The 27,639-nt window shown below is 51.1% G+C and overlaps 2 protein-coding genes across 2 annotated transcripts; both read left to right on the top strand.

Annotated features, from left to right (window-relative positions):
- Nucleotides 1–341: 341 nt before the first annotated feature.
- Nucleotides 342–1,274, top strand: LOC309450411 (olfactory receptor 14J1-like; the record flags this gene model as incomplete). The annotated part of the gene is made up of 1 exon (XM_082073244.1): nt 342–1,274. One exon carries the CDS (start codon nt 342–344, stop codon nt 1,272–1,274), a length of 933 nt encoding a protein of 310 aa, XP_081929370.1.
- A 17,179-nt stretch (nt 1,275–18,453) lies between these two features.
- On the top strand, nt 18,454–21,434 carry LOC309450410 (olfactory receptor 14J1-like; the record flags this gene model as incomplete). The annotated part of the gene is made up of 2 exons (XM_082073243.1): nt 18,454–19,356; nt 21,426–21,434. The coding sequence occupies 2 exons, from the start codon at nt 18,454–18,456 to the stop codon at nt 21,432–21,434; spliced, it is 912 nt and encodes a 303-aa protein (XP_081929369.1).
- Nucleotides 21,435–27,639: the final 6,205 nt, after the last annotated feature.

Here is a 27,639-nt window from a genome sequence, read left to right as displayed (position 1 = left end):
TCAGGCCTAGGGGTACAGATGCTGACAGTCCCTTCTGCACCAGGAGCGGTTCCAGCTGACAAAGCTGAACCCCAGGACTGGCCCCTGCCCACCCGATCACACAGGGTCAGGCTGAGTCCTCAGGAGCCCCTGGGCAGAGACCCTGCTCTTCATTGCACACTCATCAAGCACCGACGAGGGCTCCAGCCAGGACGTTCTCCTGAAAAATAAAAAAAGTGTCTCTTTCTGTGATGGGGTCAGAGGGTCTGTGGGAAATGGTTTTGATTATTCCCAGAGAAGTCTCATCTAAACCTTCACTATCTTTTCCTCCTATGACAGGTCCTCATGCCCACAGGCAGCCAATGTCCAACAGCAGCTCCATCACCCAGTTCCTCCTCCTGCCGTTCACAGACACACGGGAGCTGCAGCTCTTGCACTTCTGGCTCTTCCTGGGCATCTACCTGGCTGCCCTCCTGGGCAACGGCCTCATCATCACCACCATAGCCTGGGACCAGCACCTCCACACCCCCATGTACTTCTTCCTGCTCAACCTCGCCCTCCTCGACCTGGGCTGCATCTCCATCACTGTCCCCAAATCCATGGGCAACTCACTCTGGGATTCCAGGGTCATTTCCTACACAGGATGTGCTGCCCAGGTCTTCTCTTTTTGTTTCTTACTTGGTGCAGAGTGTTCCCTTCTCACCATCATGTCGTACGACCGCTACGTTGCCATCTGCAAACCCCTGCACTACGGGACCCTCCTGGGCAGCAGAGCTTGTGTCCACATGGCAGCAGCTGCCTGGGCCACTGGGTTTCTCAATGCTCTGCTGCACACGGCCAATACATTTTCACTGCCCCTGTGCAAGGGCAATGCCCTAGGCCAGTTCTTCTGTGAAATCCCCCAGATCCTCAAGCTCTCCTGCTCACACTCCTACCTCAGGGAACTGGGGCTTCTTGCGGTTTGTATATTAGTAGTATTTGGGTGTTTTGTGTTCATTGTGGTGTCCTATGTGCAGATCTTGAGGGCCGTGCTGAGGATCCCCTCTGAGCAGGGACGGCACAAAGCCTTTTCCACCTGCCTCCCTCACCTGGCCGTGGTCTCCCTGTTCATCAGCACTGGCACGTTTACCTACCTGAAGCCCCCGTCCATCTCCTCCCCATCCCTGGACCTGGTGGTGTCAGTTCTGTACTCGGTGGTGCCTCCAGCAGTGAACCCCCTCATCTACAGCATGAGGAACCAGGAGCTCAAGGATGCCCTGTGGAAAATCATATCTTATTGTTTTGTAAAGCAATAAACTGCCCATCTGCTTCTACATAGGAGTTTTAATGTAGCTAATTACAGGTCCAGACTGTCATCTGGATTTTTTGTTGTTATTAGTTGTTTTCTTATTGTGATAATGTTGTCATCTCCTTTCTAATTCACTATTGGCTTTTCTTTTATAACTGTTGGCTGTGTAAATGAGAAGCCGTTCTCTCCTTGTCTCTAAACAAAAGAAAAGGCTCTTCAGTGACTTGTTTTTCTCTATATCCTTTCTGCAAACTCCAGGGATGGTTCCTGTGTTCATGAGAGGAGGGTAAAAGAGTCCAGCCTGGCAGCACTGCCAGGGAGCAGCAGCGCTTGTTCTTCCAGAGCTGTTCTGGTTCCACTCCACACTCTCCTTCTCATCCCTGGTGTTGGTGCAAGGCCTGAGTGCTCTGGCAGCTTGGTCACCGTCCTGCTGTGTGTGAGTCCTGTGGGCGCAGGCAGGGACAGGCAATGGGCACTGCTGTGACAGAGCTGGCCCCAGAACAGCCTTTCCAGATAGAAAGGTGATCTCCTATGGGCAGGGTGTGAAGGTTTAGCTCTTCTTAAAAAAATTATCTCAGAGCATGCCCAACAAAGTGGCGACAGATTCAAACCCCAGTGTGCAGCTGAGCAGTGTGTGTGTGCAGGGCTGGCACACAGCAGTGTCCTCTCACAGCCAGGCTCCTGCCAGAGACCTGCAGGACCAGCAGAGCAGGGGCTGGGCTGTGCCCCTGTGCACTGGACACCCCATGGAAGGAGCCCCAGGTCAATCACCAGGGACTGGCCCCTCACAACCACCATTTCCAGCATTGGCTTCTCACCCACAGAGGCTGCTTTCTCTCCATGGATGGACACTCAATGCATAGCTCAGCAGTCCATGTTTGCCTTTTACAGATGAGATGTGAGCATGCACATCATGTACGTGAGGTGACATGAACCTGAGTGAGCACAAACACCATCAACTATTCCTCTCCATTCCGTGAAGGCCTGTGAGACAGACGAGGTCTTGAGGTTACTTCATATTGGGAGGAACAACCTATGGGAAATCACCTGAATGCTGCACTGGGTTGTGCTTCCTTGAACTGAGCTCCCTGTGTCCATTTCTCATGACGTGGGACATCTCAGATGAGTGCAGAGCAGGTGACACAGCGCAGGGCTGAGGTGTCTCCCGTCCTTTGGGAGCGGCAACAGGAGGCCAGAGGGACACTGTGACTCCTGCCGCTGTGTGTAAAAGGGACAGACTCTGAAAAAGGAGTCCTGAGACCAACTCAGATATGGATGCCTGACAGACCTCAAATCCATCTTCAAGAAGAGCAGGAATAGGAACTGGGATAACTACAGGCTGGCCACCCTTCCTCCCTCCCTGGGAAGAGGATGGGACAAGCCTCCTGCAGCCATTTCCAGGAATGTGAAGGACAAGGAAGGGATTGCTGAACCCAAATGGACAGGGGAGAGAAAGGCATGTTGTGTACAGGGCGTTGCAAGGCTCAGACATGGTCTCCTTCTGGCCAGAGTGGTGCTGATGGGGCTCAAGAAGCGGGTGCTGGGTGGGAAGTTGGCTGAACCATCCGGCACAAATGTCATCAGTAGTACAAAGTCCTCCATGCAGCCAGTTACTGGTGTCATCCCTCAGTGACCAGCACTTGGACAACACTGTTGAACGTCTTTATTCTTGCTTTCCAAGATATAAGAGACAGCACTTTAAGTGCCTCGAGGATGATACAAACCTGGGTGGAGGCCTTGAACAGCCTCACCTGGTTCACCCTGAGCAGGAGAGTGAGACAAGATGAGTGAGACAAGGGCTCTCTGCAAACCTGAGTTATTCTGTGATTTGACAGAATTTTTGCCTTGGAGAGGTTTCAGGAGAGAGAATAGGTGGAAGAATAGGAAAAAAAAAAAAAAAAGATAAGGCAGAAGAAGAGATATGGAAGGTGTTAACGGAAGTACAGGAGTTCCAGTGAGGAGCGCTTTTCACTCACAGTGTTAGTAGAAAATATATTTGACAAATTTGAAAAAGGTGAGGAAGCGAGATGGGTGTCTACAGCCTGTGGGAAAGAGGGGCAGGTGTAGGAGTGTGTAAAACATGCTTCACTCTGGTGAGGTCCTGGGTGCTAAGGAGGGGGATGGGTGTGTGTGGTATCAGGAGGTCAGTTGTGTCTCAGACACTCATAATCCAGGTGGAATCATGTGGCTGTGAAGGGACAGTGGGGTCAGTTCTGTGTCTGGAGGTGACAGCCCAGCAGCAGGGACATGGCTGGGAAAGAACCTCTGCCAAGGTACCCACAGGCCCTACCCAGGAAGAGGCCTTGGAGATGGGTTGTCATGTCCATCCCACCTGAGAACATGACGGGACAGCAGCAGGGACATGGTCGTGTCTGTCAGAGAAGCTGAAAGGCCAGTGGCAGTCCTGGGATTTAGAAGATCATGGGGAGGTGACTTCTCTCTGGTCAGGTAAAAAAACACAAGAAGCACGATGATGGGATTCTCTGCATGAAGAGCAGTTTCTGAGGTGGCTGAGCTTCCCTTGGTAGTGAGGAGAGCCAGGAAAGACAAAAAAATGTCAGAAAGTACAGCTTGGAAGGTGAGGACTGGATATCAGGAGGGAGAAATGTCACTGGAAGGGCAGTGCTGTGGGGCAAGAGGTGACCCAGAGGGAGCTGGATCAGCCCATGGTTTGTGTTCCAAAGAGCAGCCAGTGAGGGTGCAGACACAGCAGTGAAGGTGCAGAAATGCTGGTGAGAGCAGGTGGGGAAGCGAGATGGATGTCTGCAGCCTGCAGGGAAAGAGGGGCAGGGGTAGCACCGTGTAGAACAGCCTGTGGTGGAGATGGCAAAGGGCGCTGTAAGGCTGGAAGGGACCCACAGAACCCAGGTCTCTGTCCCCTTGGCCAGGACAGTTGTGTCTGCCACTGAGGCCCAGGAGAAGACATGTTGTCCTCATGGCACTGGGGCCTCGGTGCCTCCTCGCAGCCCCATGGGGAAGCTGGAAGTTGTTGTCCCAGTGTTGTCCTTCCCTGGGCCTTGCACACCCACATCCCACGGTCCCAGGAAGAGCCCTGAGCCGTGTGTGAGGGACAGGATCCCCCTTCCCATTGCCTGGAGCTCATGGCTCCTCCTTTCTGCTTCAGAAAGCAAACCAGGGGGTTTCTGAGCTTCAGAACTGAAGAGAAGGCTCAAAGGAGACCTCATGGTGACTACAGCTTCCTCACAAGGGGAGAAGGAAGGGAAGTTTTTGATCTCTTCTCACTGGTGACCAATGACAGAACCCAAGGGAATGGAGGAAATATGTGCCAGGGGAGGGTCTGTTGCACATGAGGAAAAGGTTCTTCCCCCAGAGGTGCTGGACACTGAACAGGCTCCCCAGGGAGGTGTCACGGCCCCAACCTGACAGTGTTCAAGAAGAGACTGGACAACGTCCTCAGACACACGGGGTGACCTGTGGGGTGTCCTGTGCAGGGACAGGAGTTGGACTCCATGATCCTTGTGAGCCCTTCCAACTCCAGACATTCCATGATTCTATGAAACACTAGGTCAAAAGCCCCTGTTTTCATTTTATAGATGAGATGTAAACATACACATCATGTGCGTGTCCACTGTGTGCATGTGGTGAGATGAACCCAAGGGAGCACAAATGCCATCAGCTATTCCTTGGGCTGCCATAAAGGTCAGTGGGACAGAGATGGTGTTTGGGGGTCTCTTCCATCCTGTTTTTTTGTAGGATTCCATGAATCTTTTCTTTGGAGAGCTCTTTCACGTCAGAATAGACAGAGAAAGATGAAGAAAAAAGCAGAGGCAGAAGCAGAGATGTAAAATGCCCCCGAGTAAATACAGCAGCTCCTCTGAGGAACGTTTCTCCACTCAAACCCTTGATAGGAATCTATCAGATACATTTGATGAAAGCAGCTCAGTTTGATCTGCTCACACACTGGACCACAAGGAGGGTGATGGTGGGTACGATGTCATGTGGTCACTGTGTCTCAGGAACTCATAGTCCAGTAGGAACCAATGGGTGTGGAGGGCACTGTGAGGTCACTTCTGCCTCTGCAGGGGATTGGCCAACAGCAGGAACATGGCTGGGAAAGGACTGTGAGGTCACACACACCAGACGAGCAATTGGCCCAATCAGCATGGCTTGATGAAAGGCAGGTCCTGCTTGACCAGCCTGATCTCCTTCTGTGACAAGGTGACCGGCTGAGCAGATGAGGGAAAGTCTGTCGTGGGAAGTGAATCCGCCACACAGGCTGTGGGTGTTGTGTCCTTAGACTGCAGTAAAGCCTTTGACACCGTATCCCACAGCATCTCCTGGAGAAGCTGCAGCTCGTGGCCTGGATGGTGTATCTGCAATGGGTAAAGAACTGGCTGGAGGGGAGATCTTTTTGCTCTCTACAGCTATCCAAAAACAGGTTGTTGGTCTTCTCCTGAGTAGCAAGTGATAGGATGAGAGGAAATGGCCTCAGCTTCTGCCAGAGAAGGTTCAGAATTGATATTAGGAAACATTTCTTCATGGAACAGGTTGTGAAGCCGCCGAACAGGCTGCCCAGGGACGTGGTTGAGTGGTTTAGACACCTGGAGGTGTCTAAAATATGTATAGATGAGGTTCTTAGGGACATGGTTTAGTGCTAGAGTTATGGTTGGACTCAATGATCTTATTGGTCTCTTCCAACTCAAATGATTCTACGATTCTATGACTCCATGCTTGCAGGGTTATTTCCCAGACTGTGGAGCTTTCGTTGGAGGTAGGAATCATAGAATCATAGAGTGTTGGAAGGGAGCTTCAAGGTCATCTAGTCCAACCCCCCGCCATGAGCAGGGACATCAACCAGCTCAGGTTGTTTAGAGTCCCATCCAGCCTGGGCTGGGATGTCTCCAGGGACAGGGCATCCACCACCTCTCGGGGCAACCAGTGGTCATGTTTAATCACCCACATTGTAAAAAATGTCTTCCACATGTTTGGCCTGAACCTCCCCTCTTCTAGTTCAAAACCATCACCCCTTGTCCTATCACAACAGGCCCTGCTATGAAGTCTGTCCCCATCTTGCTTATCGGTCTCTTTTAAGTACAGAAAGGCCGCAATAAGGTGTCCCTGCAGCCTTCTCTTCTCCAGGCTGAACATGCACAACTCTCCCAGCCTGTCCCCCCAGCAGAGCAGTTCCATCCCTCTGATCATCTTGGTGACCCTGCTCTGGACCCTCTCCAACAGGTCCATGTCTTTCCTGAACCGAGGGCTCCAGAGCTGGATGCAGGACTCCAGGTGGGGTCTCACCAGAGTGGAGCAGAGGGGCAGAATCCCCTCCCTTGACCTGCCTGTCATGCTCCTTTGGATGCAGCCCAAGATACGTTTGGCCTTCTGGGCTGCAAGCACACATTGCCGGCTCCAGTCCAGTCTTTCACCCACCACTATCCCCAAGTCTTTCTCGTCAGGGCTGCTCTCAATCCCTTCATCCCCCAGGCTTTACTGATACCTGGGGTTGCCCCAACCCAGGTGCAGGACCTTGAGTTTGGCCTTGTTGAAACTCAGGAGATTCATAGGGGTCCACATCTCGAGCTTATCCAGGTCCCTCTGGATGGCCTTCTGTCCCTCAGGTGTATCAACAACACCACTCAGTTTGGCATCATCTGCAAACTTGCTGAGGGTGCACGTGATCCCACTGTGTCATTGATGAAGATATTAAACAGTACTGATCCCAGTATGGACCCCTGAGGGACACCACTTGTCACCAGTGGCCATCCAGACATTGTGCCATTGACCACCACTCTCTGGGTGCGATCATTGAGCCAGTTCCTCACCCACAGAACAGTCCAGCCATCAAATCCATATCTCTCCAATTCAGAGAGAAGGATGTTGTGAGAGACCATGTCAAAGGCTTTACAGAAGTCCAGATAGATGACATCCATGGCCCTTCCTTTGTCCAATGATGTAGTTACTCCATTGTAGAAGGGCACTCGGTTACTCAGGCCGGACTTGCCCTTGGTTGAGCCGTGCTGGCTGTCTCAAATCACCTCCTGTCCTCCTTGTGCCTCAGCACAGCTTCTAGGAGGATCTGAGCCATGACCTTCCCGGGCACAGGTAAGAGGCTGACAGGTCAGTACTTTTCAGGATCCTCCTTTCTACAGCAGAAACACTGACACACAGAGCAGCCTGGAACATGGAGACTGGACATGAGGAGGAAGAAATGTCACTCAAAGGGCAGTGCTGTGGTACGAGAAATCATCCAGAAGGAGCAGGAGATCAGTCCATGTCCTTGTGTTTCAAGGAACAGCATGAGAGTGGAGACACATCAGTCAATGTATGGAAATACCAGGGTGAGAGCAAGGGGAGGAAGCGGGATGGGTGTCTACAGCCTGCAGGGAAACAGCAGCAGCTGAGGGACAGTGTGGGACAACCTGTGGTGGAGATGGCAAAGGGCACTGGCAAGGCTGGATGTCACCAGGAGAACCCAAGTCTTTGTCCCCTTGGCTATGGCCATTGCCTCTGCCACCAAGGCCTGTGAGGAGACGTGTTGTCCTCAGGCACTGGGGCACCTCATGGCCTCCTGCACACCCCCAGGAAGGCTGGGAACTGTCACCCCATTGTCCTTCACTCACACCACACAGCCCACAGCCCCTGCCCCAGGAAGAGCCCTGAGCAATGTGTGAGGGACAGGATCTGCCTTCCCAGGGGCTGGGGGTCAGGCCTTGGCCTCTCTGCTTCACCCAACTAACCCAGGGTTTGCTCAGCACCTCAGCTGCCTGCACGTTTCCCTTTGTTTATCTGCCATCATGGCCTCCAATTCTCTGCTGTAGCGAGTCCCTGGGGAGGCTCTGCTGGTACTTGCCCTCAGTGGAACTCATTAATACTTCAAGGAACTTAGTACTTTTTTCTTCTGGCTTTGACTTCTGGAAAGGTTTGTGCAGTCTCCTCTCAGCACCTGAGCAATGTTCAAGGACTCAGCACCAAATGCACCATGGGGCTCATTGCACTCAAGAAAGATCTAACAAACCATGTGTCTTCTTGTAATGTCCTTCCAATCTTAGATAGTTAATTAGAGAGTTTTCTTTGTGTAATTATGGAGAAAGATTTCTAAAAAGCTTCTGATAAAAAAGTCTTTCTATTGTAAAGGGTGTACTTTAATCCTTTTCAGTTTGGAGAAGATGTGATTGCAGCATTATCTGATGTTGATCCAGGGTCTCTCCTAAGGAGGTCTGGACTGGCTGGAGAAGCTGTCCCTGGAGGTCTCACATCGTGCGGACAACCTTGCTCCTCACCTCCCAACCCCATCGTTTCTCTCATTGACCCCTGGGCCTTGCATCCCTTTTCCTCACCCCAGACTTCACTGCATCTGCAGCTGGATGTGCCAGCTCCTTTGCACCAGCTCCCATCTGCTCTCCTTGCAGACCCAAGTGCCCACAGCAAAGAGGGACTTTGCTTTACCCTTGAACAAACAAAATACAACAGATGAGAGTCATGATTAAAAGAAAACGCACTCCTCAACTATACACCAAGGACAAGCTGCCACCACTGAGGTTCACCTGCTCCAAGGCAGAACCATGCAAGAAATGTTTTAGACACAAAGGAAATCATAAAATAAACACAATAAAAGAGTTGGCTAAAGACAGAATTAGACAGACTACTGAAAGACAAGGAAGCTTTTAACTCCTTGAAGCTGAAAGCAGCAACTGGGTTGTTGACAAGTGTCTGAGTGATCAAACAGTAAGAGGAAGGGAAACCCAGAGAGCAATCGCAAGTGTTGTGTGCAGATCAGCTGCTGGAAATGGGGCTTCAGACATGGTCAGTTTAGTCAGGGCAGGAGGAAATACCTGGAGGAGGAGGGAGATGAGATGCACAGATAACAGAGAGAGTGCTGAGAAGGCAAATCTAGTGCAGGATCAGAAGTTCTCCTCTTGCTCTTAATGCACATCCCGAAAAGTGTCATTTCGATCTCATGAGAAAACAGCGATATTTAGAGTATTCAAAACAAAGAATAGAGAAATAAAACACCAATAACATTTGATTCTTAAAGTTGCAAGAAGACACTATCTTCACTTTAAATCTTTCATTTGGTTTCCTTTTCCCTCCATTTAAAAAAACAAATGTTCTCAAGATTTCTATCCTAGCAAAGCCTACAGCGTTAAAAAGATAATTGATCTGTTAATTGAACCGTTCTCTTTTTAGAATGCCATGTTGACAGTGATCTCAACAGATCTGTGTTTCCTGTCTATGTGATCATAAGGAAAAAAAATATTTACGTGTTGGTAAGTATATAGTAAAATATATAATTGTATCCAGGTAGTGGGCAAAATACATTTCCTACCAGCACTCTGAATGGAAGAATCTTTCTTCTGAGAAATTGCTGCCTCCCGAGCATCTGTGACTTGAGACGGGAATCTGAAGGAGAACAAGCAGCAGTGGATGGGGATCAAGTCGAGGTCACTGGAACTAACACAATCCTCTCCAGTCTATGGGACAGCAGGGGCAGCATCCCAGGAGCTGGGACAGCAGGACCATGTCACAGTGAGGCCACTCTCCACCATCTGGGAAAGCTCATGGAGACTGGGGGGACTCCCTGACCACTGGCAGCTCTCACACAGTGTGTGCACTGTTCAAAATGGCCAGTGGGTGAGCAGGGGAACTAAGGGCTGTGCCCCAGAGCATGTCCACTGGGACCCCATTTCTGGGTGTCTGGAAGAGAAGGTGACGGGGTTTGCCCAGGGCAGGTTGTGCCTGTCCATCCTCTTCGCTTTCTGTGAGGAAAGGACAGGGTTGTGGACGTGGGGATAACATTGATGGTCTGTTACCTGGAAATCAGCAAGGCATTCAGTGTCATCCCCCACAATATTCTTGTGTCCAAGGTAGGATATTATGGTCAGGGTCAGTGTGCGAGTAGATGGGTAAAAAACAATCTGTATGGTTGGGCTTGGAAAGGTGCTGTAGAAAGGGAGAAACTTTCCAGTCATGAGGACAGTCCAGCACTGGAAGCTGTTTCCCAGGAGTGCGCACTCACTCTGTCCCAGAAAGTGACCAAGATGTGTTTGGATAAAGCCCTGAGCAATCTGGTCTGACCCTGCTGTGAGCAGGAGGTTGGTCAAGACACCTCCTGAGCTCCCTTGGAGCCTGAATGACGCTGTCCTTTCATCCCCTTCATGTTTTCAGTTCAGACAAAGCTCTCAGGTTCTCCCTGAGCACAGGAATAACTCACATGAGGTGCAGGGCTGCTTTAAAAGTTCCCCCGAACAGTCCTGACCACATATTTTCCATCCTTTTTCTTTTGTCCTGAGCCAAGATCTTATTTTTGCTGTCCTAACGCCTCTCCAGAAAGAACAGCCTGTGTTGTTAACCCTTTCAGAGCAGGTTGTTCAAGAGGTGTCAGCATCTATGCACAGAGTCTGCACATCAGCCAGACACAAATCCATCATTATAGAAATGAAAACGAGGTACTTGACCAGCTCCTTGCACACAGATATCAGCGTGACATGTCTGCTGATATGCCAGGGAACAACTAAAATATGTGAAGGGTATGTGAGTCCTGGTTGGGTATCCTGGCTTGTCTCCTGACCCATGTGGTGCTTCAGGCTGTGAAGAGACTCAAAACCAGCCATTGGACTGGGGTAGTTCCATTTTACACGTGTCACACAGGGCAGATGAGGGAGCTCAGAACTCCAGACTCTGCTGCACGGTTGGGACTGCAGAGACTGGAAATGCAGGTGACAGTGTGTGTCAGTGCACACACATAAAGATTCTGGCTTCTTTTGGGCCTTTGCACTGACCTGGGATCTGTTCCTTGGCATCTTTGTCTCAAAAAGAAACTATTCTCCTATGCAACCTCCACATCACACCACATAAGAAATAATTAAAAGGTAGAAAAATAATGAAAGAAGCACAATTTTGGGGTAATTCTGTCCAAGAGGTGTACTGTTTAAATGATTAAAACAAAAAAGAAGTGAGAGAAAAAGCATTGTTCTAAGAAATTCTTTCAAGACACAACTGCTGAGGTGTAGTAGATGCTTGGAAAAGCAAGAATGACTGTTAGGACTAAAATTAAAGAGATTTAAATCATCATGATCACCAGTGAGAATAAGGAGTTCCCTGTTACTGTTACTAGTGACAGCACCACTGTTCACAAACACCCTTCAGAGCACCTCCATTTTTCCTGGGCTCCAAAGCTCATCCTGCTCAGAGTTTGACAGGATTGCTGCAAACCCCTGTGACCCAAATCTCTACAACTGTCTCTGCTCAACAGCCTTTTACCCCAGGAAGGGGAAAACTGCCAATGCAGACACCGAACCAGTGCCCAACCTGCCTGGAGAGCCAGGACAGTTGTGCCACACAACAGCCGCCTCCGAGGGAAGCTGGAGGTGATGGGATTGAAATGGTTTCAACCCAAATCAGAGAATCAGAGAATCATAGAACAATTTAGGCTGGGAAAAACATTTAAGAACATGAACTCCAACCCTAAATCAAACACTGCCAAGTACACCACTAAACCATGTCCCAAAGTGCCACATCTCCATGTCTTTTAAACACCTCCAGCAATGGAAGCTCCAATCCTGAGCTGGCAGGACACCACTGGCTGCAGTTGGACATAAGATACTGGTCATGGCTGTGAGTTCAGCCCTCGCTGCAGAATGTCTCACGCCCTCACTGAGGAGGGCAGGGGGCTGGGAGATGGGAGCACATTTCAGTTTCCAGATCCCAGCACAGAGCCCAAACCATCCTGCCCTTGGACTCTGGATCCCATTTCCTGAGAGGCAAAGCTGGTGGGGCTTCTGTGGATAATCATGTTAAAAGGCATCAATAATCTTTCAAGTGTTTGTGTAATTTGTCTAGGAATGTCATTTTTTTAAAGAAAAAAAAAAAAAGTTTAACATGTTCATACTTAAATATCTGTAAAATAGCACTCTGCATGCATGAAAGACCCACTGGCAGTGCCAATCAAATAGGTTTTTGCAGTATATGGCAAGATACCCTGTCCACAAGTAAATATCTAAGTGGTTCAGATGACGGGTGGTCTGGCAAACGTCACCCTTTGTGTCCCCAGGTGATGGACACTGCTCATGTGCCTCTGCAGAGAGTGGCAGGAGCTGGATCCCCTTCTCGGGACAGACTCCTTCCAGGAGAGACACAGACACAGGGGAACTCATCGGGGCTTTACGGCATTTCACTCGGCATCAGTTTTGACATATTGGGTGCTGTCCTGTGACTGACCTTTCTGCACAAATGATCATACAAACACAGCCATTTAGTGAGACATGGTCATAAAGGGCTGTTATGGAAAAGAAAGCTCACCATGAACTCTGGAGAGAGCGACAAGTTTATAATAAGCACCAGGAAGAACCAAGAAGCTCGAGGCCTCTTCTGAAGAGCAGGAGGCCTGAGCAGCCATGATTGGCCATTGTAGGTGTGGGAGAGGGTCAGGGCATGTCAGGGAGAAGCAATGAGATGGATGATGGCTTCAGTGAACCCTTCCAGCCATGGCTGAGCCCAGAAATGGAAAGCAGTTGATGTCTGCAGGTGGAGGAGGAACAGGAGGAAGGTTTTCCTGGGAATATGGAAGGAAGAAAGGCCTCTCTTGGGCTAATCCTATATGGCAGTGCCATTTGCATGCTGTGGGCATGGCTGTGCCTGGGAGATGGGGAACGGCTGCTGCTGGGGTGGCTGTGCTCAGTCATGGCCCATGAGCTGACCCTGCTCTGCTCCTCTCTTACACTGCCCACACTTGGATGGTCCTCAGGAATCATCCATGAGCCTGGTGGATGCATGACCCTCCTGGAGTGATGGGTATGGATCCAAATAGAGGATTCCAGCAGGTTCAGGACTGGGACATTGAGGCGATTGGTGACCATTGCCAGGTGTATGAAAGAAGCTGGATGAGTTGTGAGGAACTCACAGGCATTTCCAACTCCACAGAAAAACAGAGTCTTTCATTTAAAGTAACAGCAGTTGACGTAAACACCACCCCAAAACACAAAACACTCACAGTGACCACAGGAAAAGCCTTGAAAACAATTGAGAAAAATCTACCAGGTCCCAGGGGTGAGGGCTCAGCCATTCTGGTGATGAACAAGCATCAAGGGCTCACATGGCATCAGAGCCACCTCCACATGGCCCTCACCACCTGGAACCAGTGTCTCCAAGTCTTCACTTCACCAGCCTCCAGGGACAGGTACCTGCACTGGTTGTTTCCTGCACAGCTGTGTCAGTGATGGTCCGTCATGGGGTCCCAAACACACTCAGAAACTTGGGGTTTGTTTCTGCCTTTCACTTCATTAGAGGTTTGTTCATTGTTCACACTCCTCTGGACCAAGAGGTGGTTGTACCTGGCAATCTCAGGTGCCACAGCACAGCGATACTTGTGTTCAGGAGCTGTTCAAGTGACCCATCTCCTGTTCTGTAACGGTGTCTGAGTTTGCTCAGGTCACCCCTGACTTGAGCCCCATCCACTGCTGGGTGTTCTCCAGACTCCTGCCTTCTGGAACAAAGTCCCAGGAGACCTTGCTGGTGAAGATGGAGGCAAAGAAGCCATGAAGTACCACTATCCTGACCGATGCTACTCTTACGAATATCAGCAGCAGTTCCACATTCACCCTGTCTATTCTTTTACTGTAAGGAAGCTGTGTCGGCTCATCTTGCTGCCCCCAGGCTCCCCTTAAAGTATCAAATCCAAGGCAGCTTTGGCATCATCCCCACATCCATGGACAAGGTTTCTAAATTCCTTCTTTGCAGCTTCCCCTGATTCCACCTCCTCTGTGGTGCCATTGTTTCCTGCAGCTCCGTCAGTTCAGGCAAACACCCTAATGAGATAAATGCTTAATTTCATGAGTTCTCAGAGAGATCATTCTTGTGCTTGGAGCAGGCTGTCCTGTAAGGCCTGTCATATTTCCTGAGCTCCTTCACCCTCCATGCCTACTTCCATGTCACCACCTCACCTGCCATTCAACAGTATGTTAAAGAGTTCTCCTCTGGAGCCCACCAGCCTGTGCTCTGCTGCTGGCCTTCCTCCCTCCCCTCTGGTGCCTGGGACCCCACAACAACCAAGGTGGACACTGATGTTCACATCCCTCACCAGCTCTTCCTTGTTTCCCAGTTCCACATCCAGGTGAGCATCACCCTTGTTGGCCCATCAGGCAGCCATGTTAAGCAGTTGGCCCAAGATCCTTTGGACTGTTGGCACCTGCAGCTTTGCCCGCCAGTGAATGTCATTGCAATTACAGTTCCCCATAGGAACGTACTCATTGACTGGAGTCTTCCTTCAGTTGCCGACAGAAGAACTTTTCCATTTCTTCTACATGATCAAGTAGATTGTAACACCCAAAACATTTTACCCTATATTGTGTTTACATGGCAAAGTCTTGGAACTGGTCGTGGGGGTGGGTGTGCTACAGTTGCTGCCTCTCTGAGAAGACAACAGGAGTCTGACCGACGTCAGACAGAGCAGATTTCAGCTGCTCCAAGACGAACTTCTTGCCAAATCTGAGCCACTCAGCGATGCCGGCAGCACCTCCCTGATGTTGTATTTGAGGAAGGGTAAAAAGTGCTGCACAACAGCAGGTGGGAGAGAGGAGGGAGGAGGTGGGAGAGAAAAGCTCTGCAGACACCAAGGTCATATCCCATAGGACCCAAGCAGGTCCCTCAGCAGCCAAATCCTGCTCTCCTGAAATCCTGCTCTTGGCCTTGTTCTCATCTCCCAGGAGCCTCAGCTCCACTTTCCCATCCCTGACTGTTCCATCCTGACCAACTCTTTCTGGTTTGTAAGTGTGAAGTCCCACAGGGCACCTCACCCCACTGACTCCTCAGTCACCCGTGTCAGGAAGATGTTGTCAATGGGTTCCAAACCCTCCTGGATGGCCGGTTCCTTGCAGATATTGGGATATCTCAGGTCTGCCACGAGGACACGGCCTGGAAACATGAGGCTTCTTTCAATTGTCTGAAGGAGGCCCCATCTCATTCCAGTTCCTCATCAGTGAGTCAGTAGCTGATGTCCAGTCACCACAACACTGCCCATGTTGTTCTGCCCTCTCATGCTGACTCCTCAACGTTCAGCTGACATTGTCTGTCCCCAGGCAGAGCTCCACACCTTCCTGCTGCTCTTTACCATGAAGGGAATCTACCCCTGTAACTCCAGACCTCTGGCATTATGAGTATCAGAAACTGAAAACCCAGGAGATGATATTTATAGTGTCCTGTAACTCCTGATGCTGTTATGTTGGGAGATACACCCCCATCAGGATAAACAATCTGCATGAAAACTTTAATAGCTGAGCAAATGGAGATTCATTCCAGGGAGAGTCCAGACCTTGACAAAATCTGGTGTTCGCCCATCAGAAATCTCTGAATTTTGACAAGATGAAATGACGAGTTCTCAGTGACCCTGAGGAGAAGGGCCTGGGCACTCCAAGGTCCCCACAGCAGCCCGTGGTGCACGCTCACCATGAACAAGGCAGCTGTACACGGGGCTGCATGAGGAGGAGCGTGGGGACCCAGACACCTGCAGTTCTCATCCCAGTCGGTTCAGCACTGGTGTGACCCACACACACGGGTGTGTGCCAGTGTGCGGCTTCTCAGTCTGGAGCAGCAGGGAGGAACTGCAGAGTGCAGGGCTGTGCCAAGGCAGGTTCAGCACCTTGTGCACACGGGGTGGAGTGCTGAGGGACCTGGGCTGCTTTGGCCCAGCAGCGCTGGGGAGGCTGCAGCAGTGCAGGAGTAGCCTGAGAGTGCTTGAAGGGCGGTTTCAGAGGTGGTGGAGGTTTCTGCATAGTGGGAAAGAGCATGAGAAAGAAATAATGGCCCAAAGTGCAGCTGGGGAGGTCCAGGCTGGACATGAGCAGAAAGGAATGTGATGGAAGGGCAGTGCTGTGGGGGAGCAGGTCAGCAGAGGGAGTCTGCATCAGCCCAAGGCTTTGTGCTTCAAGGACCAGCTGGGGAGGATGGAGAGAGCTCAGCAAAGGAAGGAAGATGCTCAGACAGGAGCAAGGTGGGACAGCAGGGGAGATGTCTCCAGCCTGCAGGACAGAGGTGCAGGGGATGCCACAGCACAGGACAGGCTGTCGTGGAGATGATCACAGGATGGAAAGAGGCTGAAAGCCCCACCAGACATGAGCTCCTTCTCCCCTTGGCTGTGGCTGTTGTCTGCACCTCTGATGCCTGTGAGGAGACACCTTGTCCTTGCAGCACAGGGGCCTCATGGCCTCCTTGTCCCCAGCCAGGAACCTGGGAGGTGTGGGACCATAGTCCTGCCCTTGGCCTTGCACAGCCCCACATCACACTGGCCCAGGAAGGGCCCTGGACAAGGTGGGAGGGACAGGATCTGGTTTCCAAAGGGGAGTCATGGTTTGGTCCTTTGCTAATGAAACACATCCAGGTTTACTGAGCATCAGAGAGACCTTTACATTGCTTTTCCTGACCTGTCATCTCTACCTCCAGTTTTCTGCTTTTAGCAAACTCTGGGGTCAGTTCTTCAGTTGTGTCCCTCAGTGGGACCCATTAATATTACAGGAAACTTCGGAGTTTGCATCTGAGTTTGACTTCCTGAGAAGTTTCATCAGCTTCCCCTCAGAGTCTGAGGTCCATGGACTCAGCACCAAACCCACCAGAGGGGTCATTAAAGCGCCTGGGGCTGCTCCTGTGCTGCTGAGCTGGGCTGGGCTCCTGGGACACAGGGAGCTCATGGCAGCGGCAGCGCTGCAGAGAGACAGCTCTGCCCAGGAGCAGCTCCTCTGCACACGCAGCAGGGCTGAGGGCTCTGCCTGGGGATCTCAGCAGACGAGCAAGGCAGAGAGAGATTAAAGGTGGTCAGGACTGGGAGGATGACTGAGAGCTCACTGGAGGAGAAACCTTTGCAGCCCTGGCCATGGTAAGTCTCTGGGTGCAGGGCAGTGCAGCTGTAGCTCCTGGAGGCATCTCCTGAAACTGGCACAGGCACAGCTGGTGGGATCTGTAAGGACGGGGCTCTTGTCAGGCCATGTTGAACACTGTGAAGCCGGGTGAGCACCCAGGGGTGCCCAGGGCTGTCCTGCAGAGCAGGGTCCCTGCACCCCAGGGCTGTGCCGGGCAGGGACTCTGCCGCCTGCCAGGGTCAGCGCTCAGCCTGCCCGGGAGATCCCATGGCAGCAGCTGTGGGGGGAAGGAGCGACCCCCGGCAGGGCAGGCAGGGAGTTTGTGGGGTTGAAGGGGGCTGTGTGGGTCAGGGCTGCTCAGAGCTCCAGATCCCCCCACAGACATGGCACAGGGTCCTTCTGAACAACAACATCATTACGGGAACAGCTGCCAGGGAAGGAGTCTGTGCTTTCAGTTTTCCACTCTTGCTCGTCTGGGTGTGCAGTGGGAGATGGGGATTTATTTCTCTCTTTGGAGCAGACACTGAGACCCCAGTTCTCATTAGGACTTGTCTGAGCTGCTCCTGAGCCCCTGCACGCACAGAGCTGCCCCTGGGCAGTGCCAGGAGGTGTGAGCAGGACAGAGCTGAGCACACAGCAGGAGGGACGGGGTCTGTGACACTGACAGGGAGCAGACCAGGGACAGACACACAGCTGCAGGCAGCACAGACATGGGCAGGGAGAAGGAGCTCCTACCAGATATGCCAGGGACGGGATTTAGGACCCCCCGGCATTCCCCTGCAGTGCAGACACGTTTCCCAGTGCAAGCCCTGGTCTCCTCTCCTCCCCAGCAGACCCTCTGCCCCAAAGCCATGGGGTCCAGGTCACGAGTCTCCACCTCAGCAGCTGGACCTCCAGGTGAAGGGTTCCTGCAACGTGGTACACAAATAAGGTGCTTAAAGTACTTGCTCTCCAGTGTCATTATGTGAGTGGCAGCAGCACAGTCGGGTCAGAAGTTTCCACAGCATGCCCGTCTGCCTTTCTGTCCTTGCTTTATTTTCTGGTAGCACTGCAGTGTCCTTCCCTGTTTCTCCACCTGTCCCTGGTGCTCTTGCTCTCTGGGGTTGGGGTGCGAGTGTCGGTCACTTCTTGTTCTGACATCAACTCAAGGGGTCATTCCCCAGAGGTGTGTTAATGGAAACCAGATGCCCAAGCTGTCTTTTAAGCTGTGATGAACAGTTTTTTCTCACTTGGTAGAAAGAGAGAATGAGCTGAAACATCCCTCCATCAGGGAGGGCATTTTCCATGAGAAACAGCATGTTTATTTTCCTCAGAGAAGTCTCCTCTAACTTGTCACTGCCTTTTCCTCCATGCACAGGTCCTCATGCCCACAGGCAGCCAATGCCCAACAGCAGCTCCATCACCCAGTTCCTCCTCCTGCCGTTCACAGACACACGGGAGCTGCAGCTCTTGCACTTCTGGCTCTTCCTGGGCATCTACCTGGCTGCCCTCCTGGGCAACGGCCTCATCATCACCACCATAGCCTGGGACCAGCACCTGCGCACCCCCATGTACTTCTTCCTGCTCAACCTCGCCCTCCTCGACCTGGGCTCCATCTCCACCATTGTCCCCAAGTCCATGGCCAACTCTCTGTGGGATACCAGGGTCATTTCCTACACAGGATGTGCTACACAACTCTTTCTGTTTGCCTTTTTAGCTTCAGCAGAGTTTTACCTTCTCACCGTCATGTCGTACGACCGCTACGTTGCCATCTGCAAACCCCTGCACTACGGGACCCTCCTGGGCAGCAGAGCTTGTGTCCACATGGCAGCAGCTGCCTGGGCCACTGGGTTTCTCAATGCTCTGCTGCACACGGCCAATACATTTTCACTGCCCCTGTGCAAGGGCAATGCCCTGGGCCAGTTCTTCTGTGAAATCCCCCAGATCCTCAAGCTCTCCTGCTCACACTCCTACCTCAGCGAACTTGGGCTTCTCATGTTTAGTGCTTTATTTTTTGAGGGATGTTTTGTGTTCATTGTGGTGTCCTATGTGCAGATCTTGAGGGCCGTGCTGAGGATCCCCTCTGAGCAGGGTCGGCACAAAGCCTTTTCCACCTGCCTCCCTCACCTGGCCGTGGTCTCCCTGTTCCTCAGCACTGCCATGTTTGCCAACCTGAAACCCTCATCCATTTCCTCCCCATGGCTGGATCTTCTGGTGTCTGTTCTGTACTCGGTGGTGCCTCCAGCAGTGAACCCCCTCATCTACAGCATGAGGAACAGGGAACTCATGGAGTCTATACGGAAAGTGATGACTGTTCATTTTTTTTTTTTTTTCTTTGGTTTTAGGTATTCTTTGTTGTATTAATGCTACGCACAAGCAAAATTATTTTTCATCTTATATCTATGTCTGTATCTACCTGTCTGGTGTGTCCCATAGTTTTTGTGTAAAAAAGGAGCTGTACTCTCTGTTTGTATAAATGAAATAAAAGACGCTGCAGTGCCTTGTTTGCCCAGAATCCTCTCTCTGGGATCTCTGGGGCTGCAGGAGCCATGTCTGTGTGCTGAGGGGGAGTGAGCAGGAGCCACCCTGAGCTGGGTCTTCCTCCCATCCTGACCAACATGACTCTACGGACTCACCCTATGGCCCTGGGCACCACAGCCCACTTGCTCTGCAGAGCAGCACCGCCAGGTCGGGGCTGTATGGAGCGTGGGAAGGGGGCAGGAACAGCTGGCCAGGTCAGCATAGCTCAGGTCTCTTGGGAAAGGGGTCTGTGGGGAGACGGGATGTTCCAGGAGAAGAGTGGGGCACTGTATGTGTGCAGGAAAGACATGGAAAGAGAAACCCTTTGCCGCAGGTGGCAGCTTGGGGCAGGTGGCCCTGGCACTGTGGCCGCAGGACCTTCCTGAGGATCCCCTAGGCCAAATGCCTCATGCTGTCCTGGGGAGCCAGTCTGGACCTGGGTCTGCAAGCTGCCTGTGCTGGAGACCCTCTCAGCTTGCTGGCTGGATGAACATTCTCACTGTCCTTCATTCTCACTGGTCCCCACTGCTGTGGGACCAGTTCCAGTTCCAGTGTGGCTGCTCTGCCGGGCTGGGCTGGGGAGAGGGCAGGGGGGTGGCACAATTCAGGAGGGGGTGGGAGGGCTGAACTGGCAAATGCCCCAGAGAAGAAAATACCAGTGAACGGCTGAAGTGTGTGAGTGTGCAGGGCTGGCACACAGCAGTGTCCTCTCCCAGCCAGGCCTCCTGGGAGAGCCCTGAAGCACCAGCAGAGCAGGGGCTGGGCTGTGCCCATGGTCATGGGACAACCTGGGGAAACTGGCCCAGCACAGTCACCACAGACCAGCCCCTCAAAACCACCTTTTCCTGCACTGGCCCTTCTCCCCAGCTGAGAGAGGTTGTTCATCCCCCAACACAAGGACACTGAATGAGTAAGTCAGAAACCAATGTTTCCACTGTATGGATGAGATATGAGCATGCATATCATGGACATAAGATGAACCCAACTCAGTACAAACACCATCAGCTATTCCTGCAGGTTCCATGAAGGCCTGACTGCAGCACTAGGATGTGCTGCCTTGAACTGAGGTCCCCATGTCCATTCCTCATGACGTGGGACATGAGGATGGCCATACTTAGGGATCTGGAGCAGCTGGATCGTTGGGCTGAGGCCAGTTGTCTGAGGTTTAACAAGGCCAAGTGCTGGGTCCTGCACTTGGGTCACAACAACTCTATGAACGCAACAGGCTCAGGAAAGAGTGTCTGAAAAAATATTTCTGGGAAAGGGTTGTCAGGCATTGGAACAGGCTGCCCAGGGCAGTGGGGGAGTCACCACCCCTGAAGGGGTTTAAAGGAGTTTAGACAAGGTTCTCAGGGACATGGTTTAGTGCGAGAGCTGGGCTGTGGTTGGACTCAATGATCCCAAGGCTCTCTTCCAATCAGAGTATTCTATGATTCTATGATTCTGCCTCAGATGAGAGTCCACAAAGCCAACTCAGTTGTGGACACCTGGCACAACCCTGACATTTGTGTGTGTGACTCTGGGAACAAACCCCACTGACCCAGTGAGATTCACCTCAGTTGCCCTGTGATTCTGGATTGTGTTTTCAAAATGACAGTGCAATCCAGGAGGTCCTGGCATCCGTCAAACCCATCTTCAAGAAAGGCAGGAAGGAGAATGGGGAGAATCACAGGCTGGTCATCTTGTCTCTGTCCCTGGGAAGGTGACGGGACAAGTCCTCCTGAAGCCATCTGCAGGCACTTGAAGGACAAGAAAGAGACTTGTGAACCAAAATGGGAGGGAGAAAGACAGGCATGTTGTGTGTATGAAATTGTGCCAGGCCTTGGACATGGTCTCTTGTGGTGTCCTTATAGCCCGATTGATGCTGTTTGTGGTGAAGAAGTGGATGCTTGGTGGGAAGTTCACTGAAACATCAAGCCCAAATATCATCTGCAATGCAGTGTCCTCTGTGCAGTTAGTGTGTCATCCCCCAGTGACCAGCATTTGGGCCAAAACTGCTGAAGGTCTTTATTGTCCCTTCTGTGCTGTGATGGAGATGATGCAAAGCTGAGTGGAACCTTGAACAACCTCACCTGGTCACCCTGCTTTGGGAAGGAGAGTGAAGCAAGAAGATGTTCAGGGCTCTCTTCAAACCTGACTGACTCTATGATTCAACGAATCTTTCCCCTGGACACGTTTTTGAATCTAGAATATCTGCAGAAAAGAAAAAAAAAACAAAAGAGGCAGAAGAGAAGATAGAAATGATGTCAACATAAAAACAACAGTTACTGCAAAGGAAGTTTCTCCAATCAAACATTTAGAGGAAAATACATTTGTTTAATTTGATACAACAAGCATACTACTATCTGGTCAGGCCCTGAGCTATGGGGAGGGGGATGGGTGGGTTCGGTATTATGAGGTCAGTTGTGTTTCAGACACTCATAATCCAGGCAGAATCATGTGGCTGTGAAGGGGACAGTGGGGTCAGTTCTGTGTCTGGAGGTGACAGCCCAGCAGCAGGGACATGGCTGGGAAAGCACCTCTGCCCGAGTGCCCACAGGTCGTATTCAGGAAGAGAGACGGGTTGTCATGTCCATCCCACCTGAGAACATGACGGGACATGGGCAGCGGGGACATGGTTGTGTCTGTCAGAGAAGCTGAAAGGCCAGCAGCACTCATGCGATTTAGAAGATCATGGCGAGGTGACTTCTCTCTGGTCAGGTAAAAGACCACAAGAAGCCTAATGGTTTGGGTTCCCTGCATGAAGGGCAGTTTATGAGATGGTCGAGCTTTACTTGATAGTGGGAAGAAGCAGGAAAGAGAAAAAAGAAGTCTACTTGGAAGGTGAGGAATGGATATGAGGAGGAAGAAATGTGACTGGAAGGGCAGTGCTGTGGTGCAAGAGGTGACCCAGAGGGAGCTGGATCAGCCCATGGTTTGTGTTCCAAAGAGCAGCCAGTGAGGGTGCAGACACAGCAGTGAAGGTGCAGAAATGCTGGGCTGAGAGCAGGTGGGGAAGCGAGATGGGTGTCTGCAGCCTGCAGGCAAAGAGGGGCAGGGGTAGCACCGTGTAGAACAGCCTGTGGTGGAGATGGCAAAGGGCGCTGTAAGGCTGGAAGGGACCCACAGAACCCAGGTCTCTGTCCCCTTGGCCAGGGCAGTTGTCTCTGCCACTGAGGCCCAGGAGAAGACGTGTTGTCCTCATTGCACTGGGGCCTCGGTGCCTCCTTGCAGCCCCATGGGGAAGCTGGAAGCTGTTGTCCCAGTGTTGACCTTCCCTGGGCCTTGCACACCCACATCCCACGGTCCCAGGAAGAGCCCTGAGCTGTGTGTGAGGAACAGGATCCCCCTTCCCATTGCCTGGAGGTCATGGCTTTTCCTTTCTGCTTCAGAAAGAAAACCAAGGGGTTTCTGAGCATCAGAACTGAAGAAAAGACTCAAAGGAGACCTCATGGTGGCTACAGCTTCCTCACAAGGGGAGAAGGAGGGGAAGGCACTGATCTGTTCTCTCTGGTGACCAATGACAGAACCCAAGGGAATGGAAGAAGGGTGTGCCAGGGGAGGGTCAGTGGGACATGAGGAAAAGGTTCTTCCCCCAGAGGTGCTGGACACTGAACAGGCTCCCCAGGGAGGTGTCATGGCCCCTACCTGACAGTGTTCAACAAGAGACTGGACAATGTCCTCAGACACACGGGGTGACCTGTGGGGTGTCCTGTGCAGGGACAGCAGTTGGACTCCATGATCCTGGTGGATCCTTCCAACTCAGGACATTCCATGATTCTATGAATACTATGTCAAAAATCCATGTTTTCATTATGCAGATGAGATGTAAACATACACATCATGTGCACGTCCATTGTGTGCATGTGGTGAGATGAACCCAAGGGAGCACGAATCCATCAGCTGGTCCTTGGGGTGCCATAAAGGTCAGTGGGACAGAGATGGTGTTCAGGGGTCTCTTCCAACCTGTGTTATTGTAGGATTCCATGAATCTTTTCCTTGGAGAGCTCTTTCACGTCAGAATAGACAGAGGAAGATTAATAAAAAAACAGAGGCAGAAGCAGAGATGTAAAATGTCCCAGAGTAAATACAGCAGCTCCTCTGAGGAACGTTTCTCCACTCAAACCCTTGATAGGAAATCTATTGGATACATTTGATGAAAGCAGCTCAGTTTGATCTGCTCACACACTGAACCACAAGGATGGTGATGGTGGGTACGATGTCGTGTGGTCACTGTGTCTCAGGAACTCATAGTCCAGTAGGAACCAATGGGTGTGGAGGGGACTGCGCGGTCACTTCTGCCTCTGCAGGGGATTGGCCAACAGCAGGAACATGACTGGGAAAGGACTGTGAGGTCACACATACGAGACAAGCAATCGGGCCCAATCAGCATGGCTGGATGAAAGGCAGGTCCTGCTTGACCAGCCTGATCTCCTTCTGTGACAAGGTGACCGGCTGAGCAGATGAGGGAAAGTCTGTCGTGGGGAGTGAATCCGCCACACAGGCTGTGGGTGTTGTGTCCTTAGACTGCAGTAAAGCCTTTGACACCGTATCCCACAGCATCTCCTGGAGAAACTGCAGCTCATGGCCTGGATGGTGTATGTGCGATGGGTAAAGAACTGGCTGGAAGGCATTTTAGAGCCATTTGTCCCCTTCCTGTTCACATGGGCATCCCATGAATGCATCACTGCTCTCTGCCCCAGTGTAGACAGGCACAAGGCCTTCTCCTCCTGGACCTCTCACCTCACCAGTGACACTGTTTTCTCCAGCAGCCTCATCCTGGACTGTGGGATGCCCAGAACAGCCCTTCCAAGACAGTTTGACAAAGCCTTTTTTCTACTCCTTCCCCACATCCCTGATCAATCCCCTCATGTACAGCTCAAGGACCAGAAAGGTTGGGTGGAAGTGGAGCACTGAGAAAAATGGTCAGGAAAGCTTTGAGGTGCACAGAGAGCCCATCAACATGTTGTCAAGCTGTTCTCTTTGAACAAGCCCAGAAGAACAGCACAGCATTTGCTGTGTCCCAGAAACTTGCCTGGAAGGTTGGGATATGGAGAAAAGGTTTGGTCTGGGAAGGGACAGACAGGGGCTGGTGGAACTGGCTGGTGTGACCGTGAGACGTCTCTCCAACACCTCAGAAAAGTCCTGGCTCTCAGGGAGGCTGCATGGGCCTCTGAGAAAGAAAATAACAAAAATGACTTATCATGGAATCATAGAATAATTGTGGTTGGAAGATCATTGAGTCCAACCATAACCTAAATCTGGCACTAAACCATGTCCCTAAGAGCCCCATCCTTCTGTGTTTTAAACACCTTCAGTGATGGGGACTCCACAACCTCACTGGGCAGTCTGCTCCATTGCTTCAAAACCCTTTCCCTGAAGAATTTTTTCCTAATATCCAATCTAAACCTCCCCGTGTGCAACTTGAGGCCATTTCCTCTTGTCCTATCACTTGCTACTTGGGAGAAGAGACCAACACCCTCCATGATAAAACCTCCTTTCAGGCAGCTGTAGAGAGTAATAAGGTCTCTCCTCAGCCTCCTGTTCTCAAGGCTGAACAGCCCCAGCTCCCTCAACCGCTCCTCGTCAGACTGGTGCTCCAGACCCTTCACCAGCCTTGTCACCCTCCTCTGAACTCTCTCCAGCACCTCAATGTCTTCCTTGCCATGAGGGGCCTGAAACTGCCCCCAGGATTCAAGGTGCAGCCTCACCAGTGCCCAGTACAAAGGGATGATCACTTCTCTAGCCCTGCTAAAGCTCTGATTGAATCAAGGCTTGAACACCTTGGTGTGACCCAGTTGGTGACAGGCTGGACTGCAGACTCCGGAGGGCCCTTCAACCTCAGTTCTCTCATGATCCCATTGTGATGTTGGGCTCTGTTTCAGACTGGAGCAGAGCAGGCGATGATGGGGCAGGATCCACCTGTGCTATAGGTGACCATCTAAACCAACATCTCAGCCCGTGAACCAGCCAACACCTCAGTGTGACTCGCTCTGGGCAACGTGTGAGGAGTCCTGGGCAGGGAAGGTTCAGAGGGCATGGGGCGCTGTGCAAGACACAACATGATCTTGGCTTCATGCCTGCAGGCCCATCAGATGTCAGTTGATGTCAATGAAAATTAAAATGAGAAGAACTGAAGACAAAGATCCAAAGCAAAGGAAGGTGTCAACATAATTTTATTTATTTATTTATTTATTTATTTATTTATTTATTTATTTATTTATTTATTTATTTAAAAGCCTTTGTAGGGGAGTTTCTTTTCTTTGGAAAGGAAACAGTTCTCTAGAACTGGGCATGGATTTAGGACACAAATGTCTTCAGCTCCAGGGACACAAACACCTGGTGCCAGTGTAGACGCCCCGGGAACCCCTGCCCAGGCTCCACCTTCACTGCAAGGTGCTCTGGTCTCCCCAGGTCCTGTGTGATAGATGCCAATCCCAGGCCAGCACCTCAGCTACACTGGGGATTCTAAAATGACATTGGCTGTTTATGGTGAGACAACTGGTGACTGATGTCTGTCTGGAAAGGTGCACTTTATTGTTGTTGATTTGTTTGTGGTTTGTTTTGTTGTTTTTGTTGTTGCTGTTTTGTTTTTGTTTTTTGCTGTTATTTTTTAGTTAGTTTGGGTTTTTTTTGCTTTGGTTTTGTGGGGCTTTTCATTTCTTTTGTTTCATTTGTTTGTTTGTTTAATTGGAGATTTTTGTGTGGTTGTTTTTTTAACTTATTAAATTTAAAAGAAAAATGCCAAAAATTGAATTATGGGGAAGTGCACTAAGGGTAGGAGAAGAAATTCTGGTCTTCCCCTGTACTTCTATTACCAACACTCTGTTATTTCATCTCCCTCGTCATTCAGGAGTTCCCACCTCTCCTGATTAAATGTCCCTGTCCAAGGACAACTTTCCAGCACTGTCTGGACGTTTGCCCTTCCCAGTGCTCTCAGGTTTCTCCTCCACTTGCTCTTTGGTCATTCAGTGGCCCCTCAACTGTCTGGTTTCTGCTTTGAGCTTCAGGGAGTTACAAACTTGCCCCATTCTTCAGAGCTCTAATTAACATGGCAGTCAACACATTCATTGTGTTTACTTCTATCTATCCTATCTCTCTGTCTAAACCAGTTCTTGTGTGGGTGTCCCTTGTGGATGCTGGACCTCATCAGATCCAGCTTACACACACAGTGAGGAAAGTGTTTTGCTGTTTATTGAACTGTGCAGTGTTTGCACAGGAGAGCAGGTGGAGCTGGTGCACAGGAGCTGCAGCATCTCCTGCAGAGCTCAGTGGAGAAGTCTGATGGAGGAAAAGTGATGCAATCTCTGGTGGCCAATGAGGGACCCGGCAGACTGGGGGTGGGGGTGAGGAGCCAGGTTGTCCATACGGTGTCCAGCCTCAAGGGACTGTTCTCCTGCCTGTCCAGATGTCTCCAGGAGACCCTCGGGATCAATGTCCAGTGTAAAATGCTGCTGTCACTTCTTCTATACACTGGAAAATGACAGAAAACAACCTGGAAATAATAAACCTCCTTCATTAAATCTTCTTTGAAATCTTCATCAGCAAGTGTCCCATTGAAACCTCTCCAGTTAGTTCTACAAGTCTTGAAGATGTGAATGAAATTACAGAAAGAAACATCGCTCGTTAGGGCTTTCTGTGTTTTAATGAGCCTCGTGGCGTATTTGGTGCTGAGTCCATGAACCTCAGATACCAAGCACAGACTGAAGAATCTGCTCAAGAAGTCCAAGCCAGAAGCAAAATCCAAACTACCTTGAAGCATTAATGGGCCCCACTGAGGGCTGTTCCTGACAAAGCCTCCCCAGGGACTCATTAGAGCAGATAATTGGAGGCAGTGATTGCATCAGGCAAAGGCAAAGTGCAGCAGCTCTGATGTTGAGAAAGCCCTTGGTTTGTCTGATGAAGGACAATGGCCAAGCCTTGAGCCCCTGCCCCTGGGAAGGGAGATCCTGTCCCTCACGTGTGGCTCAGGGCTCTTCCTGGGGCTGTGGGGAGTGCGATGCCCAGTGCAGGACAATGGTGTGACACTCCCTGGGGGTGCAAGGAGGCAATGGGTGCCATGGCCATGACAACCATGTGTCTCCTCTT

This window comes from Streptopelia decaocto (assembly GCF_964273445.1).
Source record: "Streptopelia decaocto genome assembly, chromosome: 26".
NCBI lineage: Eukaryota > Metazoa > Chordata > Aves > Columbiformes > Columbidae > Streptopelia > Streptopelia decaocto.
The sequence above is the reverse complement of the archived record's forward strand: the minus strand, read 5'-3'. Positions and strand labels throughout refer to the sequence as shown.